This window comes from Elaeis guineensis, chromosome 4 (assembly GCF_000442705.2).
Source record: "Elaeis guineensis isolate ETL-2024a chromosome 4, EG11, whole genome shotgun sequence".
Classification (NCBI taxonomy): Eukaryota; Viridiplantae; Streptophyta; class Magnoliopsida; order Arecales; family Arecaceae; genus Elaeis; species Elaeis guineensis.
Window position 1 is genome coordinate 19,386,903 of NC_025996.2, and position 23,735 is coordinate 19,410,637.

Consider the following 23,735-nt stretch of genomic DNA (forward strand, 5'->3'; position numbering starts at 1 on the left):
TATGGATCACTGTAGACCCGTGAGGTTCAAAAGCACCCGTTACACGCTTTTGAATCTTGTTACAAAAAAATAATATCAAATCTAAAATATCCGAAAAAGAAAAGACCAATTGGATCCGGCACGTCACACGTATATATGGTGGTTGGCCTATTTCATTGGTAGTGTAGCCTTTTCTCGAAGTTTATAACATCCGGACAGAGTGAGTGGCACCACCGGTGACATGGTCGCATGCGAGCTGATGAAGGCGGCTCCTTACCTTCGTCCCAATTTTGTTTCTTTTGCGTATTCCATAGTCGCAAGGAGGAAATGAATACTCCGATGCGCTTATTAATGATTGGGATCTCACGAGTTTTTGCCCTATAATTAATATGATTGTATGCCGCCTATGGTCGAAGATCATGAGAAGTTTTTTTTTAAAAAATAAAAAATAAAAATAAACATGATGACATGACATGCCCAATTAGCTTAATTTGGAGCTAATGTGGGGCTCTGTATGGTAGAACAAAGCTCACCATGATCAGGTTGAGAAGCTAGGCAAGTATTAGTCCTCCAAGATGAAAACTCACGGCACGAGGCTCTGTATCGATCTCAATACTCTCAGGTTTGCTATTGATTTTTCCATCCTATGTGAGAGAGTATTTCCTCTATCAAGTCAGAGATAAAGATTATTATAATAATCTTCGATGATTACATCAAATCTTCAGATAATTATAGCATAACTTCAGATGGTTTATAGTATGACTCCAAACTATTAAGATACAATGTGCAGCATATTTGGGATCCTGCAGCAATAAATAGCCCATGAGCCCTTGAAAAAATGTATGAATCCTCTAACGATGGAAGCATCTCTAATATTCGGCATTACTCTCCATTCTCTGTCTTCTTTCTCATCTTCTATCAAGAAATTCTTTTTGACTTAAATATTGGAGGGCCCAGTCAAACCTAATATTCCAGTGAGCTCTCTAACTTTGTTTTTTTGCCTTGTAGATCCCTAGAAGCAGATTATGTCGTCGATTTAGGATCGACAGCAACAAAAAGGGAGGCAAGAATTGCCACCTAGATTTTATTATAACCAGAAGAATTTACAAGGGAATAGGTACAAGAAGGTGAACAATCACAGCTGGATCACATGGTCAGAAATAGAGTGGAGACAAATTGCTTAACATACAATAGAGATGGCTACAGCAACCGGAGCAAGATAATAAATTCAGAAAGCAGCAGAATCTTCTTTGGGAGCCCTCCCTTGGATTTGTATCTGAAATTAAAAAGTAATTATCCACCGAAGAGGATAAGATGTCCCGTCTTCATACAACAGCAACATCAGATGAATAGAAGCAAAATATTCCGCTACAATCCTTCATGCTGCTGCGTAAAAAAGGTGTGGAGCTTTTATTGTGCATTATGAAGAATGGACAAACGCTACCAGTTCACATATCAAGAAGGAGAACGAACCGATGTTGCCAGTTTGCTCCAAATCATGCCATGACTATCAACCAATCTTCTTGCCCAAACTGCTGGTCTCCTACCTGGCCTTCTTACTAAAGAATCTAAAGTTTTGGTTCTCATCCAAGCCATCCAGAGACCCTGAAGATTGGAAAGCTAACGCCTAATTCTCAGATGTATTTCGATAGCTGTCCCAATGCCACTTGTAAAGAGACAGACACTTAATTAATAGGTGGTTTATGGATTCCGATCTTGCTCCACAAATTACACATCTGGAGCTTACCTGCCATCCTTTTCTTGAAAGAATTTCCCGCGCATGGAGCTTATTACGCAATGGAAGCCATAAAAAGGCCTTCACTTTCTTCAGAATGGATGCCTTCCAGATAACTTTGTAAAATGGGCAGATGAGACATCCATTATTAATGAATCAACAGGAATCCCCGGAGAAGATGCCGTGTAACCCGTGTTGGGATGTCAAAGATCCGAGTTGATCTCGCACTAGCTGAACTGTTACAAAGCACCTCCAACTATCTTGTTAGAAGCAAAGTCAAGGGGCCGCGAACCTTATGTTCCGTGGATGATATCTCTAAGATCCGCTAAGAGGCAACTAAGCAATTCAGTTTCAAAGCTAGAGAGTACAAGTTTTGGAAGAGGTAGGAATGTGCAGTTGGACTTCGCCAAGTGTCTTCCGAAAGCCGAATTTTAGATCCATTCTCTGGCTTGAATGATAAGTAACTCTAAAAGGCACTTAGCTGCTTGCTTATAAATCCCCAGACAAGTGACATCCTATTAGTGCCCCTTTTTTTTGCTCTCATCCCAAAATTATTCCTTGCATAAAAAGCTCTGCATAGGAAGCATTATTTAGAAACGATTATCTTTTGTTTGAAAGGCTTCACATGAGTCTCAGGAAAATTTCTCACATCCATTCAATTAGGAGATGAATATTATTTCCTTCATTTGTTTTCTTGTTACCCAAGTTATACCAATTAGGATATGGCAACCAAATTCACGACCGACTTGGACTAGATCTATGTTTCAATGCCAAACAAAAATTATATGGAGGTGTGATCGAATCAGGGCAAGATAAGGATGCCCTGCAAATTACGAGGGTTCACACATGTCTCACAGGTAACGTGGCATGGCTTGGCAAAGGTAGCATCTTGGTGAACAGATATGACTAGTTACCAATGCTTTAACCTGAATGGTACACTACTAGTTTTCACTTGCTAAGTAATAAATTAAGCCAATACCGGATCTAAATGTGGAAAGAATGCGCTGTGGGCAATGATTAATGCTTGGTGGAACTGGGAATTTGGTGGGTGGCTTGTCTTACGGCTGGTTTGACGAATTTACACGTAGCGAACGGGAGGGGGATCTATTGACAAAGGAGACTGTAGGCCCAGTGATAAATATCCCACCAAACCCCAGCTTCTTTTTCTTACCAAATATTAATGCGTTCACCTATTTTTCCCCAGTTTTTGTATAATATTCTTTACTTGAGAGTATTTAGAGTTAACAATTCTGCTGGTATCAGTGCAGTCAGTGACAGATGGCAAACCGGGAAACACGAAGTTATGTTAAAAGGGGGCCTATGTTCTATTTTTAGTTTATGGGCCTCGAATTTTACTAAGCGTAGGATGTACTAATGATGGCCCAAAACTCCATCCAATAAAATGCTAACACAAGCCCCTGTAGATCCTTACATACTCTACCGTTTTAAGCCCTCACACCCTCACTAGGCTAGGAGTTTAAATATAGTCAATATAATCACAAACATCACAATCAGTCCATACCCCCAGTCCACATAGTTCTTGAGTTAGATTTACCTTTATATTATTTATAATAACCCAAAAAAGCTAAACAAAAAGTATATCTGAGTTTATTAGCTTTGCCACGTGGATCCCAACACTTTTTGTCCATTTAAACTATAGCATTCTTGCAAAGCACACAATCCAAATCCAGTAAAATCTAACCATAGATATTACAACTAGTTTATAAGTAGTTCCAAATAGACCTTTGCATTTATGTCCTCCAGCTCATGTGAGCTCAGAGATCATTTAATTTCATGCCAATTACAACGACTTAGGATTTTATCCACAAAGACTGATCAGAAAGTATTATTTATATTTTTAGCCTCGTATATGCACTCAAGATCCATCAAAGATGTAATCAATTTAGAACTAAATATATTCTGTATAGATCCTTACGCACTTCCTTTAAGTTCTACGATTTTGCCCGAATCAATAGTTCAAATCCTATCACAAACACCACAATAGATCATAGTTAACCCTAGGGTTCCTAGTTCACAATAAGCCATGGGTTGGGCCACTCCGACATCATTTACAACAACTCATGATCTTATCCTAAAAAATTAGTGGTAGATATTATTTAGACTCCTTAGTAATGTTAAGCATTCAAGATATCCTCCGCATGGTGGTATGGATCCCCATAATAGTTTCTAAGACTGATATTGTCTTAATCTGCACTCTTGTTTAATATTAGCTCATCCAATGATGGGACTCGTCGAGGGGAAAGCAAACTAAGGCCCAAGGCAATTATATGTTCTTATGAAACATAGTATAGTATTAGTAGAGTTAGTAATAATCTTAATAATTAATAATATAAATATTATATAATAATCTTAATAATAAATAGTATTATTCTTATTGGTTAAATACTACTAATAATAAAAAATATCATTATTTTTTTATGCTCATAAAATATCATTATTTTTAAGGATATAGAATAGGAGCAAGAGGTAATTAGAGGGACGAAAAGGATTCGTATCTCACCGAATCACAACAAATTCTAGGATGTACGAAACGGTTATCCCTAAGCTCCGTCACATATCCTGGGTGCCGTGGCCTCCAACCATCGCCTATATAAATTTGTTCGGAAGGTTCTCCAGACAAGTCCAAACAAGTCTTCCAAGCCCAAATACTTCCAAGCACCCGCAAGTCCGTATAAATGTTTTTCCAAAGTCCTAACAGATACCGAGCTTTCTGTTTAAATAGGAGAATCAAGAATCCTCAAGCGAGTCATTCATATTAATTTTTTCTCAAAAATTTTTCTTTGTTTCACCATTGCCTAAATTTCGGCTAACTTGAGCGTCGAAAATTTCTATTGAAATATTTCCAGCAAGTATAGTTGATTTTCACATCAGTTTGGAGTCTAGATGGCCATATATCCAGATCCCCATCTCACCACTCTCTCTCTCTCTTTTTCCCTTCGGAGTCTCGGATTCCAGCGGCACAGCATGTTATTAGGTTCTCAGTCATGGACCACATGGGCCCTTCCCGTCTCCAACTACTCCCTCGTGTCATGCGAGCGCTGTTTCGTATTTTTCAAAACTTTTACCGTAATTATTTTTCTTGAGGCTTCACTCTGTTTCTCACGCAGCCGATTCCAGGAGTAGGAGTTTTCATCATGCAGGGATGGGCCACCCAAGCTTTTATGAGAAACTTGACCCGACAAAACTGCAACTGAAAAGGACCTTGGTGCAGAATCAGTGATTTCCCACTTGCACATGTCGGATTCCTGTCAAAGATGATAATTTACTTTATAAACATCCTTGGAAATCTTGATTTTTCATCAGAGATCCTTTTATTGCTCTAAAAGTGATTTAATCTATGCCATTCCCCAAATTATAAAGATTCTGACATGTTGATTATGTCATTAACGGTTGGCAACCCCGTCACTATCATGAGAGGTGATCAAGGGACGCGCCTTATCTTTTTGTCGGCAGTTGAAAGAATCCAGAAACAAGCAGAGACAGCGCTCTGTTTGCATAATTAGTGGTTGTTATGCGATTCGTTTGCGAATCGTTTGTTATTGAATGCTTGGTATAAATAATCATTTCTTGATCTTCGACCCCTCAGTCACTACGAGCGCCCCCTCCATCAGTGTAATGGGATGTGTCTATTTATCTATCTCTTGACTCGAAATGGGAGCAGGTTTGAAAAAGGATCTTAGAGTGTCTAGGGTTGGGCCAGGAGCGTCTCTTAACGCCTTCTTTTTTTCCCATCGAAGTTATTTCACAAAGACTTGCCATGGCAAGGAGAAGGGGAACAGGCACACTTGAAGAGTGCAGTACAACGGAGAGTTGTATGCTGCGTTCGGAAAGGATGAATCGCTCCCGAAAAGAATCTATTGATTCTCTCCCAATTGGTTGATCGTAGGTGCGATGATTTACTTCACGGCGAGGTCTCTGGTTCAAGTCCAGGATGGCTTGTTGCGGTGTGGCTTTCCATTAGCATGAATAATGCAGAAATTCTCTAAGATCAAATTGATAGAAAATATTTTGTTAGTTGTCGTATGCCGTATGAATTTCCAGTAAAACAATTTACGAGTTCAAGTTTTTTAAGAGTTGCGAACCACCATGAAGCTGAACTAGAAAGATTTGGTCTCTTTCCATCCAGAATTCTTTTGTTCCAGAATTCTTTTGTGAACAAAAAATCTATATAGGGTTATGATGAAAAGTAAAAATATAGAAGCATAGCTGCTTTTATATGATATTAGGATAAGTAGGTCTTAAATCAGAAAGGTATAGCTTATACTGAGTTCAAGTAGGTCAGGGCCAAGTTTTACTTGGGATCCATGTTGTTAGATTAAGTAATAGCTGCAAGTGAAATATTGCACCTTCTTTAGATGTTGCTTGAGAATAAAGGGAAGATAAAAGGGCAAATTTTTTGATATTTGTTCTTACAATTTTTTGCTCTGTGGGGCATTTTTATAATAAATAATAGTACTATATTTCTAAGGATTATATCAAACATGTTTATATTATTGAACTAATAGTACAATTAATAAAATAGTATGGTAAAATATAACTCTATACTATATATTACATTGTTATGATATACTTATTATCATTTTGTGCTATCATGTGCATAATATATCTTCATGTTACTAAAATGTTATATATTATATTAACAATATATGATTATAAAATAAGTTTAACATAGATAAAGAATATAAGATCATTGAGACAATTGTACATTTATTCATGTAATAACTAGACTAGCAAAAGTAAGAATAAAAACGCTAGCAAACATGAACCCACCAACCAATGCATAACGTCATTAATTTATAACATTTACAAGTTTCATGAATCAATCGTGAACAGTTTGTGAATAAATTATAAAATTTATCAATAGATTGTGATTAATTTAATAAATAATAGTTCTTGAACAGTTCTTTTTGATTTATCCAAAAAAGAAGCACCAAAGATCCTTGGATTTTTTTTTGAGAGACACTTTATGTTTCTCTAAATAAGCCAACAGGTTAGGCCACGGACTGCCCTCCAGGCAAGGGAGTTGAACACCGGTGCAGCGGTGCTGGTGGTCCTGTCCTCGCTTACAAGTCAAAATCCTACAAGCCCAAAGGTCCATTGCAGTCTCGTCAATATGGGCAAGAAAAATTGCTTTTGTTCACCAGCCTGGGTGGAGAAAAATTAAGATGGGGCATGCTGCTTCACTAAATTAGGCTACGTAGTGTAATTAATAATAGAGGTTATATCAATTTTTATGTCATAAAAATTTAATGCAACTTATTTTTTATTTTTTTTTCTTTAAATTTCTTGGCGAAACCATTCTTTCCCTCCAAGATGTTATCTTTTGCTCTATTTTTGCTCGTGTTTGATCAGGATTGCATAGATAATAACAGAATATTATAATAATTAATAGAATATCATAAAAAATAATATGCCGTCATAATAATATGATGACATTCTTTTGCATTCTATAAACAATTATTGAAAAATAATATTACTAATATATGATGTACCAAACATATGATATTCAATTATTTTTTTATAGCATCCTATTAATTATTACTTTTTGTGATATCTTATTAATTATTATTATTTTTTATTATTTTTTATAATAAAATTTACATTCTATAAATAATTATCGAAAAGTAATATTGCTAACATAGGATATCATAGCAAGCATATGACATCCAATTACTCTTTATGGCGTCATATCAATTATTATTTTTTTATGATATCCTATTTATTATTATTTTTTTGTTATTTTTTATGATATTTTGTTGGTTATTACAATTGTCACGCACCGAACTCAACACCTGGGTCGGATACGTGATGGCCGCACACTCCTTAAAGCAAGCCCCAAAGAATATGCAAGGCCAAAATAAATCATTACAATCTTAACATCCATAACAATTAATTTCAATAATAATTTGTAAAACTTTGCATAATTATAAATTAAATTTCTTCAATCCTCTGATCAGGTACTATGACACTCTATCTATCCATCTGCTCATCCATAAATCTAAGCCATAGCCAATCATGAACGTCCTGTATCTCTGAGAAGAAAGGAAAGATGAAAGAGTGTGAGCTTTACAGTCCAGTAAGAATTCCCATATCACACTGATATAGTAATATAATCTGAAAATAAAAATAAGTAATAAAATATAAAATCTCATGTTCAATGTCCAGAATAATGCAAACATCCATAAATTTTTTTGTCTTGTTAAAATAGATGCATCATCATATGTTAACAGGTAAAACACTTTTGTTCAACAATTGTTTCATGTCTTATCTTTCATTTCTCCTTTCATAATCACATGATTTTTTTAACCTTTTCTTTCTGGTTCTGGACTATCCAATTCTATACCTCAGTCATCATCCAGATCGAATCCACTAAAAAAGTCTTTCAAGACTGTCCCAGGATGAGCTCCTGGCCGGCTGTTCCACGTACCAAAGCCCGTGAGAGGCTGTCCCAGACATAAGCTCCTGACGGGCTGTCCCAAGCATGAGCTCCTGGCCGGCTGATCCACTTGTAAGCCAGTGGGGGCTGTCCCAGGCATAAGCTCCTGACGGACTGTCCACATGACAGGATTAGTCCATACCATATATCTCTTTCTTTTCATTTAATCATTATGTATTGATTTCATCAAATCAATTCCGACTTGTATTATGATCAACTCAGATATGTCATATCTATATAATCATGCCATCAATCTCTGATACATATATATTGACATAACATACTCATGCTCAAAATTAAATAACAGTATTTCAGATATAATAAATTCATTGATCTCAAATCCGACAATACAAAACCAATAATGCAAGACCAACAGTAAAATAGCATATATATAATAGTGACCATGTACAGAGATTCTTATCTTTACCGGTGACTGATCCAAGCACATAAATCAATGTTCTTCTTTGATTTATTAATTTCATAAACAAGATGTTCCACTCGACATCTTATGCAGACAATAATCTCTTCATGTCCCTGATCAATATAAAAAATCATATATGGAGAAAATTATCGAAAATCGATCCTAATAACACAGATCGAGGATCTCTCTTAGGATTAACCAAAATTAGGACTTGTCTATGTATCAGGATCCTTCATTGATCCATAAGACTTTTAGAGAGAGAAAATCCATGAAGAGAGAGAAAATTCTAGAGAGAGAAAGTAGAGAGAGAAAGTGGAGAGAGAAACCTTCGCATCCTTCTGGTGAGGCACTCATGATCAAGATCATCAGAGGTCCTATCAGGGTGACTCAATATGAATCAAGTGTTACAAATTTCGAATAGGATCGAACTGGGATCAGATCTACCATACGAATTTCGGAGCAATCTCAAATCATCATATTTTTATTTCAAATTTATCCTAGGGTCTGTGATGTAATCAGAAAGAGAGAGTAGAGAAAGATTCTAGAGAGATAAAATCCACAAAAAGAGAAAAAATCTAGAGAGAGAAAATAGAGAGAGAATCTAGAGAGAGAAACTAGAGAGAGAAGGTAGAGAGAGAAGAGAGAGAAAATTTTTCTCTCTTCTTTTTCTTTTTATTTTATTTTATTTTTATTTTTCTCTTTTTATTTTTCTTTATTTTTCTTTTTCTTTTTCTTTTTTCTTTTCTTTTTCTTTTTCTTTTTTTCTTTTCTTTTTCTTTTTCTTTTTCCTTTTTCTTCTTTTCTTTTTTTTTTTTCTTTTCTTTTCTTCTTCTTCTTCCTTTCTTTTCTTCCTGCGGCCTCCCTTGGCTGAAACAGGGGAAGACCGTGAGGTCCCTCCCTTGGTGGCTCAGGCTCCGGTGGCTTGGCCGGAGATCCGGCAACGACGGCCAACCGTGCGAAGCCGGTCGGCGATGGGGTTCGGCCGACGGCTCTCTTTTTTTTTTTTCTTCGAAAAACAGGGGATCATCTTGTTCATGGATTTTCCGACGATCCTGACGTCCGGCGAGGAGTCTAAAACCATGGGAAGAAAGAGAAGAGGGAGAGGAAGAAAGTTTGGAGCCTTACCTGAGCTCCGGTGGCCTCTTCAACCTTCAATTTTTGATGAACACAAGAAGAGGTTGCCGCGGGTTCCACAGAGAGAAGAGGAGGATTTAAGCTTGAAGATCGCTGGTGGAGGTTTGAGAGGGAGAGGGAAGGCTTATTCATGGAGGATCCTAGAGTTCTAAGAGGCCTAGAGTCCTTCTCCAATCGGGATTCATCGGAGAAGAAGACTCCCCTCGGAAGTCCTCCTTCCGTCCTTTTTTTTTTTTATATATCTGAGTTATTACAACAATGTCCTGTTATTTTTGATGACATTCTTTTGACTGTTATGATATCATGTTTTATCCTCGACATCTTGATCAAACATAAGCAAAATAAAGTAAAAGATGGAGTTTTGGAGAGAAAAAATATTTTTGTTAGAATTTTTTTTTAAAAAAAATTGAGCCACATTAAATCCCTCTAGTGTTGGAAACAGATGCAGCTTCCATTATTAATTATATTATGTGGCCCAATCCGATATAGTGGTATACTCGATCTCAATTTTCTCCACCGGAGATGATGGGCAAAAAATTTTGTCTGTAGGCAATGCATGTACCCCATCATCTCTCTCTCTCTCTCTCTCTCTCTCTCTCTCTGTGGCAGTGCATACACTTGCACTGCTCTGTATGCACTGCTCTGCATCATACCAAGCGAGCACTGAAGGCCACATGCTCATCTGCCGACAAATATTGATGCTGAGACTGTGACCGGAGCTCCACAGACCACAATTAGCAGCAAAATGGTTCGACGTCACCTCTATATATCCAACTATTGGCTCCCAGTGCACGGGTCGTTCTTTTGCTCCGCAGGATAATGATTCGGGCGGGTGAAGTGAACTCGAGGAGATAAAGTCTACATCAAATCGATGTTACCGAAGACTAAATTTCTCAGCAACTTGCAATAGGGCCTCGGTAGAGTACTCGCATCCCCCTAGTATGTGCGTCATTTGGATATTAATATTCGGTTCATCAATTATTGTCCATCGACAACAGGAGATCGGATAGGGCAGAGCATATACTGCAAACGGATCCGACCGTCTGCTGTTGTTGGGCCTTCGATTTTCCCCTACTGTACTTCTGGGCAGTAGGATTAAGTGACCTGTTCTACATTCTTTAGTATCCTACCCAGTGACTACCAAAGGTCTTTCTTTTTTTTTTTTTTTCTTTTTTTTTTGCTGGTGTCGGGAAATGCAGTTTGTTCTGCACCGCATCATATAACCATTAGATGAATTAAATTCTCAAACTAAGACACCTTCCCCTATGAGTCAAGATCCACAGAAATTGATTCCGCATCACAATCACAGGCTTCCATATATTATTGGCACTTAATTCTCAAGAAACATGGCACATTGGAATTTATTTGGAGCAACTTACCAGACACCTATCTCTAGCAACCAATCCCAAGCATTTATCGCACATTTCTTATGCATCTCTTGAAAATATCAAAATTCCAAACCATAATTGATTCTAAGATTTCACATACAGGAGCCAAACAATCGCATGAGTATTTTATGGTACCGGTCATGCCATCAGAAATTTCATATCCATCTTGAAATCCTATCTTTTCAACTAAAATGTACTTGTCCTTGTTTTTTGGTTCACATGTATCATAAGAATCTTCGGATCATCCAGAGAAACATTTGGGAGGTGAATTTCTGTAGGTAATATATTAGGTTTGAGTCTCACCATAAGAAAACAATTCTTCATTTCTTTTACTTTTGTGTCTTAACTCATAGGACAAAGTCTTTTTTCCTCAACGCCCCACGCAAAAGCACGATGAAAGGGATTATTTTCTCTTTATTTCTTGAAATGTTATGCTTCAATATGCGGTAAGATTCATCACAACACCAGGCTTCATTGCACATAAGATTCTGCTGAATATGTTCTCATGATTTCTAACTACGATATTATAAGAACCAATTTGATAACAGCTAGCCGAGGTTCTTATACCAATTGACACAAAAAATAGAGCACCAACGGCACGTCAAAACGAGTAAGTACAAGGTATCAGCACAAGTGATAACAAGCAGGAAATCTTCACCCTACGATTCTAGCTAAGGAGTAAAAGCAAAAAATACAACAAGGAGAACTCCAAAATATAGATAAGTCGGAAATTTTTGTTCAGCGGTCAAAAATTTTTCATCATACATGGTGATCAGAATGTAGAACTGGGAAGGAAGCTCCAACTCTATGCACCATGCATATCAATCACAATTTTCTTGAGCTAAACAAGTTCTTAAAAGAAATCTAACTTTAGGTCAACCACCAATTATCACCAAATTAGCTAAAGAAAAATTTGGTGAATCAAGCACTCTGATATATATGCAGGTTGATGATCGGTAGAGGAATATATATTTTGAGATTTATACAAGCGGATGATAGAAGATGAAGTATTTTGAGATCTATGTAGGTGAACGGATGTCAAAAGATGGAGCGCTTCAAGATCTATATAGATAAATGGATAATAAAGAATGAAGTATTTTGAGATTTATACAGATAGATAAATTATCACGCCCCGAACCCAACATCCGGATCAGATACGTGATGGCCGCACACTCCTTAAAGAAGCCCTAAAGAATATGCAAGGCCAAATTAAATCATTACAACTTTATCAACCATAATAATTTATTTCAACAATAATTCATAAAACCTTGCATAATTACAATTTAAATTTCTTCAATTCTCTGATCAGATACTATGACACTCTTATTTATTCTTCTACTCACCCGTAAATTCAGGCCACAGCCAATCATAAGCATCCTGTAACTCTGAAAAGAAAAGAAAGATGAAGGGGTGTGAGCTTTACAGCCCAGTAAGAATTCCCATATCACACCAATATAATAATATAATCTGAAATAAAGATAAGCAATAACACATAAAAGTCGATGTTCACTGTCCAGAATACTGCAAATATTTATAGAATACCTGTTTTATCAAAAGAGATGCATTATCATATGTTAATAAGTGAAACAATTTTATTCAACGATTGTTTCATGTCTTATCTTTCTATTTTCTTCTATTACACATCGTCTTTAATCCTTTCTTTTTGGCTTTGGCTTTGGCTTTGGACTATCAGGATCATGCGACGATCTTTTATTCGGATCGATTTCTGTGATCTTCCTCGGATCAAAATATTCATGATCTTTCTCGGATCAAAGTGGCCATGATCTTTCTCGGATCAAATCATTCATGATCTTTCTCGAAGCAGATTCTTCCACACATAAGCCTGTGGGGGCTGTCCCAGGCATAAGCTCCTGGTAGGCTATTCCACATGACAAGATCAGTCCAAACCATATTTCTCTTTCTTTCATTTTTATGAAATTATAATATTTGACTTCATTAATCAATTCAACTTTTACAGTGTAATAAATATGTCATACACATATAATCATGCCATCAATCACTGATACATATGTATTGATATAACATACTCATGCTCAAAATCACATAAATAAATAAATAACAATGTCTCAGATATAATAAATTCATCGATCTCAAATCCAATGATGCAAAATCAATGAGATAAAACCAATGGTAAAATAACATATATAATGATGATCATATACAGAGATTCTTACCTTTACCAGTGACTGATCCAAGCACAGAAATCAATGTTCTTCTTTGATTTATGAATTTCTTTAACAAAATATTTCACTCAATATCATATGCAGACAATCATCTCTTCATAATCCTGATCAAATATAAAAATCATATATGGAGAAAATTATCGATAATCAATCCTAATAACATAAATCTAGGACCTCTCTTAGGATTAACCAAAATTAAGATTTATCTAAGTATTAGGAACCTCCACTGATCCATAAGACTTTTAAAGAGAGAAAATTCATGAAGAGAGAGAAAATTCTAGAGAGAGAAAGTAGAGAGAGAAAATTTTTGTATCCTTCCGATGAGGTAATCATGATCGAGATCATCAAAGGTCCTATCAGGGTGACTCAATATGAATCAAGTGTTACAATTTCGAATAGGATCGGACTGGGATCAGATCTTCCGCACGAATTTCGGAGCAAACTCAAATCATCATATTTTTATTTCAATTTTATCCTAGGATCCGTGATACAATCAGAGAAAGAGTAGAAAGACCTTAGAGAGATAAAATCCATAAAGAGAGAGAAAAAGGTCTAGAGAGAGAATCTAAAGAGAAAAAATATAGAGAGAAGGTAGAGAGAGGAAAGAGGAAAGAGGAAGAGAAAGGAGAGAGAGAGAGAGAAAATTCTCTCTTTCTATTTTTTTTCTTTTTCTTTTTCTTTTCTTTTCTTTTCTTTTCTCTTTTTCTTTCTTCTTCTTTTTCCTTTTTCTTTTCTTTTTTCTTTTTCCTTTTTCTTTTCTTTTCACGGGAGCAGAGGACCTGTGTGGTTCTCTTCTTCACGGAATAGGGGAGGTCCTTCCTCCCCTTTGTTCCCGAACTAAGGGCCTCCCTCCCAATTGACCACCACTCCGACCGATGGAGCAGTCCCTGACGACGTCGAGAGATCGGGTCTGGTGACCGACGACGGCAACCAGTGACGGAAAGAAAAAAAAAACAAGGTAACATGGAGAAAATAGGAGATCTTCTTTGGAATTTATTTCCAGCAAAATCGATGGCCGACGGTGAGGTCTGGGGTTGTGAGAAGATGAGCAAGAGAAAGAAAAGGAAGGATTGGGACCTTACCTTGGTTCCGGTGGCATCTCCGGTCTTGATTTTCTGTGGGCACGGTGAAGGCAATCAACGACTCCATCGAAAGAAAGGAGGGAGACAGAAGAGAGAGGAAGCCTGATGTTTTCATGGCTTGCTTAAGATAAAGAAGAGGGAATTTATAGATGGGATCTAGGGCTCCTAGAGTCCCAATCCCATTCTGATTCAAAGAGGGAAGGCGGAATCTATCAGGAGTCCTCTTCCGTTCTCTTCTTTTTTTATTATTATTATTTTTTAATCTGGGTTATTTCATTCTTCCCTCCTTAAAATAATTTCGTCCTCAAAATTTAAGTTATGTCGTTCGAGATACATATTTCAAAGTATACATTCTTCATGTCATTCTTAAGCTTACGATAATATCTTATATATTATTTATTTCTCATGATCTTGTTATAACAAAAATTATTTGAAATTTTAAATTCATCTCCTCTTATTGATTTCTCAACTTTTTGAAGAACTGTAATATTTTGGACTTGTATTAATATACCACCGTTATTTGTCTAATACATTTCACTCGAAATTTCATAATTATCTCAGACTACCCTTGATAGAAAATAAATAAAGATCAAACATCGGACACTCTTCACAATCATCGATTTCTTTCTTCTCTTGACCTTCTAACAAATTTTATATGTAGACTCTCATCTTAAGAAAACCTCAATCTTCTATATCAGTCCAAGTAACAATATTAAATTTAAAAAAAATATGAGATCTATGTCAGGATATTCTAAGTTTGAACTAATATCAAAACTATCAAGCTATTAATAAACTTGAGATATCTAAAATTTTTTGGCATTATCTATAATGAAACAACCTACTGACAAAAATTATCCGGCTATGATCAGATTAGATCAAAATTTATAGCATCATTTCATTATCAATAAAATCCTTCCTTATTTGCAACTAATGTATTCCATCATAATATCTTTTGATTTAAAAGATTAATATTTCTAATCAATTAAATCTACCACGCTTTTGCTGCGTACTTTGATCTTAATTTATCAAATTATATAAGTCTATCAAAGATAAAAATATCCTTATATGTTAGATCAATCCAGGATAGATCCAACCTTCAAATTTTATATAAGACTTAGGGCAAAATTTTAAGTTTCTTTATCTTTACTACCTTTGGGTATAACATATAAAATTAAATCTTGATCAACTTCCTATGTTTGAAATCATTGCATAAGTTTCATCATTCTTCAAGAATCCAACATATCTAGAATCAATTGGAATTAACCTTAGATTTACCTTACAATCATTTAGATAATTTCTAAATCAATCTTTCTTTTTTAAAAGAACTAATTCTAACTTGACAAACTAGAAAAACTCAAGCCAACATCCTTAAGTAGAATCAACTTGATTATTTTTTATAGAATTTTCTTCATCACAACCCTTAATATTAATCAATAAATCCATACAAAATCTTGTCCCTTGTATAAGTCATTCAAAATTTAACACTAGCAAGATGTCTTAGTTCAATTTAAAAAAAATAATCCAAACTTTGACTTGAATAATTAATACACTTCACCATCTTCAACAATCACAAAAAAAATTAAAAAAAATCTAATCCAAAGATAGTAATACGAATTATTGAGGATTTCATCATAACCTGTATATCATACTCTGACAAAATAAATTTTCTTCTTTAATTTAACAACAATATCAAAATACTTTTGATCCACTTAGAAAAATAAACTATTGACTTGAAATTCAATGCAACTTGAAAGATCAAGGAATCATATTTAGAATATGATATTTTGAGTAACCAAAAATTTTACCAAGATGTGTATCTCATATTCTCATAATAAAATTCAAGTATATTTTTCATCTAAGATTGAGTTTCATATATGATCCTCCTATAGGTTCAATGCTCAAAAATATTTCTCTCACATATGATGAAATTTCTTCTTAGACCATACCCTAATTAACTTTCTTTGATAAGTCCAAAATTCATAATGTTCAGACAATTATCATTGGAAAAAAAATCATGATCTTCAATCATATAAATTTTATATTCCAAAATCATCTAGTATACTCAACATAACTTATCAATACCTCCCACTTCATTCCAAGATCAACTCTTTCATACTTAGGTCAACCTTACTAATTGAAATCTAAGATATAACTCGTCAATTTTATTATAGACATCATATACCACTTATACATAAAGTTTCATCATAGTATTTATTGATTCAAAATCCAAATATTGAATCCTTTCTTTTATGTCAATCATGTTCCTTATGATCATAACCTAGGTTTAAATATCACTAAAGTCATAATTTTAAATAATTATAATCTTAAGCTTAAATACCACTTAAATTATATTTTCTAATGATCATAACCTGAACTATAATATCATTCTATTACATCCTTAATGATTATAACCTTAAACTCTGATATTATCTATCATACTCTATCGATTATAATCTCAAGTTTTGATATCATTTATATGACAATCCCAAGTGACCTTAAACTTGGGATCTAGTACTGTTCTGTCATATCCTAATCACTTGTATCATTATCTCCAAATGAACGTAACCTAAGTTCTAAGCTCAGATGCCACTCTGTCACATCCTACTGATTTTACATAAAGTTTTAATATCTCTTCATAATCTCTAGTGATCTTAAACCTAAGTTTTGATATTATTTTATCACATCCTAATCATTTATATCGTAATCTCCAATGATCATAACCTAAGCTCTGATACCATTCTATCACGCCCCGAACCCAACATCCGGGTCAGATACGTGATGGCCGCACACTCCTTAGAGCAAGCTCTAAAGAATATGCAAGGCCAAATTAAATCATTACAACCTTATCAACCATAATAATTTATTTCAACAATAATTCATAAAACCTTGCATAATTACAATTTAAATTTCTTCAATTCTCTGATCAGATACTATAACACTCTTATTTATTCTTCTGCTCACCCGTAAATCCAGGCCACAGCCAATCATAAGCATCCTGTAACTCTGAGAAGAAAAGAAAGATGAAGGGGTGTCAGCTTTACAGCCCAGTAAGAATTCTCATATCACACCAATATAATAATATAATCTGAAAATAAAGATAAGCAATAACACATAAAAGTCGATGTTCACTGTTCAGAATACTGCAAACATTTATAGATTATCTATTTTATCAAAAGAGATGCATTATCATATGTTAATAAGTGAAATAATTTTATTCAACGATTATTTCATGTCTTATCTTTCTATTTTTTTCTATTATCACATCGTCTTTAATCCTTTCTTTTTGACTTTGGCTTTGGCTTTGGACTACCAGGATCATCCGATGATCATTTTTCGGATCAATTTCTGTGATCTTCTTTGGATCGAAATATTCATGATCTTTCTCGGATCAAAGTGGCCATGATCTTTTTCGGATCAAATCATTCATGATCTTTCTCGGATCAGATTCTTCCACACACAAGCCTGTGGGGGCTGTCCCAGGCATAAGCTCCTGGCAGGCTATTCCACATGACAAGGTCAGTCCAAACCATATTTTTCTTTCTTTCATTTTTATGAAATTATAATATTTGAATTCATTAATCAATTCAACTTTTGCAGTGTAATAAATATGTCATACACATATAATCATGCCATCAATCACTGATACATATGTATTGATATAACATACTCATGCTCAAAATCACATAAATAAATAAATAACAATGTCTCAGATATAACAAATTCATCGATCTCAAATCCAACGATGCAAAATCAATGAGATAAAATCAACGGTAAAATAACATATATAATGATGATCATGTACAGAGATTCTTACCTTTACCAGTGACTGATCCAAGCACAGAAATCAATGTTCTTCTTTGATTTATGAATTTCTTTAACAAAATATTTCACTCAATATCATATGCAGATAATCATCTCTTCATAACCCTGATCAAATATAAAAATCATATATAGAGAAAATTATCGATAATCAATCCTAATAACATAAATCTAGGACCTCTCTTAGGATTAACCAAAATTAAGATTTATCTAAGTATTAGGATCCTCCACTGATCTATAAGACTTCTAGAGAGAGAAAATTCATGAAGAGAGAAAAAATTTTAGAGAGAGAAAATAGAGAGAGAAAATTTTTGTATCCTTCCGATGAGGTAATCATGATCGAGATCATCAGAGGTCCTATCAGGGTGACTCAATATGAATCAAGTGTTACAATTTCGAATAGGATCGGACTGAGATCAGATCTTCCGCACGAATTTCGGAGCAATCTCAAATCATCATATTTTTATTTCAATTTTATCCTAGGATCCGTAATACAATCAGAGAGAGTAGAAAGACCTTTGAGAAATAAAATCCATAAAGAGAGAGAAAAAGGTCTAGAGAGAGAATCTAGAGAGAGAAAATATAGAGAGAAGGTAGAGAGAGGAAAGAGGAAGAGAAAGGAGAGAAAGGAGAGAGAGAAAATTCTCTCTTTCTATTTTTTTTTTCTTTTCTTTTCTCTTTTTCTTTCTTCTTCTTTTTCCTTTTTCTTTTCTTTTTTCTTTTTCCTTTTTCTTTTCTTTTCACGGGAGCAGAAGACCTGTGTGGTTCTCTTCTTCACGGAACAGGGGAGGTCCTTCCTCCCCCTTTGTTCCCGAACTAAGGGCCTCCCCCCAATTGACCACCACTCCGATCGGTGGAGCAGTCCCCGACGACGTCGAGAGATCGGGTCTGGTGACCGACGACGGCAACCAGTGACAGAAAGAAAAAAAAATAAGGTAACATGGAGAAAATAGGGGATCTTCTTTGAAATTTATTTCCAGCAAAATCGATGGCCGGCGGTGAGGTCTGGGGTTGTGAGAAGATGAGCAAGAGAGAGAAAAGGAAGGATTGGGACCTTACCTTGGTTCCGGTGGCATCTCCGGTCTTGATTTTCGGTGGGCACGGTGAAGGCAATCAACGACTCCATCAAAAGAAAGGAGGGAGACAGAAGAGAGAGGAAGCCTGATGTTTTCACGGCTTGCTTAAGATAAAGAAGAGGGAATTTATAGATGGGATCTAGGGCTCCTAGAGTCTCAATCCCATTCTGATTCAAAGAGGGAAGGCGGACTCTATCAGGAGTCCTCTTCCGTTCTCTTTTTTATTATTATTATTATTTTTAATCTGGGTTATTACATAAATGATAGAGAATGAAGTACTTTAAGTCTATGCAGATGGATGAATAATAGAGGTTAGAATACTTTGAGATATGTGCAGATGGATTATGACAAAAAAAAATAGAATGCTTTTAGATTTGTGCAGGATGATGGATGATAAAAAATGGAGTGTTTGGAGATCTATGCAAGTGAATGAATGATAAAAGATGAAATACTTTAAGATCTGTGTAGGTGGATGGATAATAGAGGATAGAGCACATTGAGATGTATGCTGGTAAATGGATGATTGAGGACGAAATACTTTTGAGATTTGTGCAAGCGAATAAATGATAGAGGATGAAAGGATTTGAGATTGATCTATGCAAGTAAATGAATTATAGAGGATAGAGTACTTTAAAATTTATACAGATGCATAGATAATAGAAGATGGAGTGCTTTAAAATTTATATAGATTGATGTACCATAGAGGACGGAGTACTTTGAGATCATATGAAAGCTACAATCCATTCTCTCTAAATCAAGGATATTTTGATCTTTTTCTCACATTTCATTAATGATGTCATAATTTAGATAGATGGCTTGAAATATTGTGATAAAAAATGAAGATACTATAATTTTTTTTATTTTTTTACTCATTACTATGCATGCATCACGCTATGCCAGTTTCTTTCTCTTTTTTTTTTTGTATTATATATATATATATATATATATATATATATATATATATATATATATATATATATATATATTATGCCCGGACTTTTTGGAGCAAATCATGGGATCCGTGAATCTTAACGCCTCACTTATGATGTGATTCACGCGAGTCGTTGAGTCCTGGAACGCTCCGTCCAGTTGCAGGACTAATTATTACTTGGACCACATCCAAGTGGACCACCCCAGATCTCACGGTGGATAACACGCAACGTCACCCTTTGTATTTCACCAACTCCCGATTGCGCGTTATCCACCGTGAGATTTGCCCTTTTCCATGAAAAAATTTATCCAGTTTTTTTTTTTTTTTTGGGTAAAGGAAATAATTCATCCAGTTGCAGGGGCCTAAGAGAGGTCGGTAGAAAAAAAAAAAAGACCACAAACGATCCTTTTATTGCAGTGGCAGAGCAAACAAACCTCAAAATCGAATTAACAATCCCCATAGTTGAATAACTACAGTTTTTGAACACTTAGATCCAACGTCGACTGCCGGTTCAGTCCTCCCCAAAACACAAACCAACCTAGAACTAGAAGAATCTGCGGCATTCCACCTCCGCCGTGCATCAGAACAGTGGACAATTGAGCCGTGGAGTCAGAACAGCGACGAGCCGGACCGCCCTGGGAGCGGTGAGCCCGAAAACATCACCCATGTCGAGCTCGCTGGGCTTCATCCCGTCCGGCAGGGACCAATTGAAGCAGTGCAGCAGCTGCGCCACCGCCAACTCCAACGCGTGCAGGCCCAGCTGCATCCCCGGGCATGACCGCCGGCCCGAGCCGAACGGTAGGAGCTCGAAGTAGTTCCCCCTGAAGTCGACGCCGGCATCGTCGCCATCGGGGGTGAACCTCGACGGCCGGAACGTCTCGGCGTCCTTCCATGATGACTTGTCCCGGCCGATGGCCCAGACGTTGATCATGACTCTTGATTTCTTTGGGATGGAGTAGCCGGCGACCTCACAGTCCTCGGCAGTCTCGTGGAGGAGGAGGGGGATGGGGGGGTGGAGGCGGAGGGTCTCTTTGATGGCGCACTTGAAGTAGGACAGCTTGTCGAGGTCGCTCTCGTGGACCTTGCGGTCAAGTCCCACCACGTCGGCCAGCTCTTTCTGCGCCCGCTTTAGCTCCTCCGGGTTCCTCATTAGCTCTGCCATGGCCCACTCGATCGCCGAGGCCACCGTCTCGGTGCCACCGAACATCACATCCTGCTCCATTCAGTGAATTAGTTCAATACTTGAAAGTTAACCGTGAGACGGAAATAGAAACTTTTTCATTTGTATGTGAAAATAGAAAGTAAAAGAATATTTAAAAAAATTGTAGAAAAAAGGCAGAAGAAGTTCCATGGTTTCAGAGCTGGAGACTTGTCAGTATCCCGTGGTATTTTCATCAAAAAAAAACCTGTGGTAGCAAGAAACCAGATAGAATTGCGGTCTATGTGAATTTTAAGCAAGGAATTTTAAGCATGGGAAAGGGCGACTAAAAATAATAGTAAAGAAAAAGGAGAAGAAGCTCCATTGTTTCAAAGCTGGAAACTTATCAGTATCCCGTGGTAGCAAGGAACCAGATAGAATTGGGGTTCGGGTTGTATCTTTCGTCCCTTGGATCGCGCCCCACACTGCTCTCAAAGCACTCCAAACTCTCTCCTTCATCAGCCTGCATGGATCATGAAGGGATGTTTGCGCGATCCATCGGTTGATCCTCGCGAAGGTAGGTGAATCATTTTTTTGCGCCAAAGATACAAACCCCATCCATACGATTGTGGTCTGTCTGAATTTTAAGCATGGGGGCAATATGGTTGGTGGTAGACAAAACACAGAAGGTGACAAGCATAAGTCTAGCTAGAGAATTAAAAAAGGGAGAGAAAAAGGAAAAGAAAATGAAGTTTACACTTGACGTGCTAACCAAGCAATGGAGAAAAATAGTTACGATGAAGGAGACTCGCCATACTGTTAACGTACCATGATTATGGCCTTGATGTTATCCCTGGTGAGCTTCAGATTTCCCTGGAGATCACCTCCCTCCCCACCTTTGCCCGCCGGAGAGTCGTCGAGGAACGCAAGCATGTCGTCGACCATGTCGGCATCCTCGGCGTCGGCCACCTTCGGCTTCAACAAGTGCTCGTCGATAATCTTGTCGATGAAGCGGTCGAGGGCCCCCCGCGCCGCCTTGAGCCTCTGGTTGATCCCCTGCATGTCCATCCAGCTGAGCCAAGGGATGAAGTCGCCGATGTTGAAGGCGCCGAAGAGCTTCGAGAACTCCTGGAGGATTCCGATGAACTCATCCTGGTCCTCATGGCTTTGCGACCCGAAAGCGGCCCGGAAGATTATGTTCTTGGTGAGGTTGAAGACGAGCTCCCCGATGTTGACAGGTTCACCGCTCTTGTCAGAGGCGGCCCGGAGGGTGAAGTCGACCTCGTCACGGACGGAAGCCCATGACTCGGCACGCTTGCGACTGAAGAGCTTCATGACACAGAGCTTGCGCATCTGGCGCCAGAAGGGGCCGTAGTGGGCGAAGGCCATGTCGGCGCGGTCGTAGGTGAGGTAGGTGATGGCGATGGTGGCCGGCCGGTTGGAGAAGACGTTGTCCCGCACCTGGAGGACCTGCCGGGCCATGTCGGGCGTCGAGACGGCGAAGGCATGGAGGAAGCCGAGGCGGAGGTGGCAGAGCCCGCCGAACTTGTCGGCAAGCTTAGCGAGACCGCGGTGTGTCAGCTGGTCCATCATCAGCATGTTGCCGATGATCGGCAGTGGCTTCGGCCCTGGCGGAAGCGGGAGCTTCCGCCGCTGCCTAAAAGAAAGTGCAAAGATGAGAGATAAAGGTACGAGGAAGAACGTTATGAAGCGTATGGTGGTCGTCTCTTGCAGGCACTCCATGGTTATTCTTTCTTTGAAACCGAGAAGGGAAACTTGTTAGTTTTTGCTCTTCCCTGAGGTGCGAAGGCAATATATATAGCTTTATGAAACTGAGAGGTGTGAACTGTTGAAAGAAAATATGAGAAGAGGTCATGTAAAGAGGAGGTGGGTAGTGTCATCACTGCTATAATTCCTTTTTTGAACGCTTCTTGCGATTCTTATTCTAAAAGTGAGGATTTTTCGTTTTTGGTAAACCTTTGAGGGGAGATTTTGCTTGAGAAGTTGGGACGGGATGGCTTGTGGATCCAAAAAGGTTCGGATCTCACTCGGAGTAGAAGGCAATCAAAACAAAAGGAGGTTGTGAAAAGGTTAGGAAATGACCAGTTTGTTCTCTCATGGTACATCCAAGGCAATGCCGTCTTCCGAACGCCGCTATTCCTTCTCACCTAACCTTTTTCGGAACTCTATTTCTCTTCTTTGTAATATATCAAAACTCTATCGGCCAACAAAAACTCTAAGGCTACATCTGGTTGGGAAAGAAATTTTCCAAATTAAGAAAAAAATTAGATAAATATAAAAAGTAAGAATATTATTTTATAAAATAAGAGTGCCATGTGTTTGATTGGATGGATAAGCTTGAAAAGTATAT

At 37.2% G+C, this 23,735-nt stretch overlaps 1 protein-coding gene across 1 annotated transcript; it reads right to left on the bottom strand.

Annotated features, from left to right (window-relative positions):
* Positions 1 to 20,604: 20,604 nt before the first annotated feature.
* LOC105043509 (cytochrome P450 84A1) lies at positions 20,605 to 23,509 on the bottom strand. The gene is made up of 2 exons (XM_010921080.4): positions 22,193 to 23,509; positions 20,605 to 21,439 (listed from the first exon to the last, which is right to left on the bottom strand). The coding sequence occupies exons 1-2, from the start codon at positions 23,105 to 23,107 to the stop codon at positions 20,807 to 20,809; spliced, it is 1,548 nt and encodes a 515-aa protein (XP_010919382.2). The 5' UTR covers positions 23,108 to 23,509; the 3' UTR covers positions 20,605 to 20,806.
* Between the last annotated feature and the right edge of the window lie 226 nt (positions 23,510 to 23,735).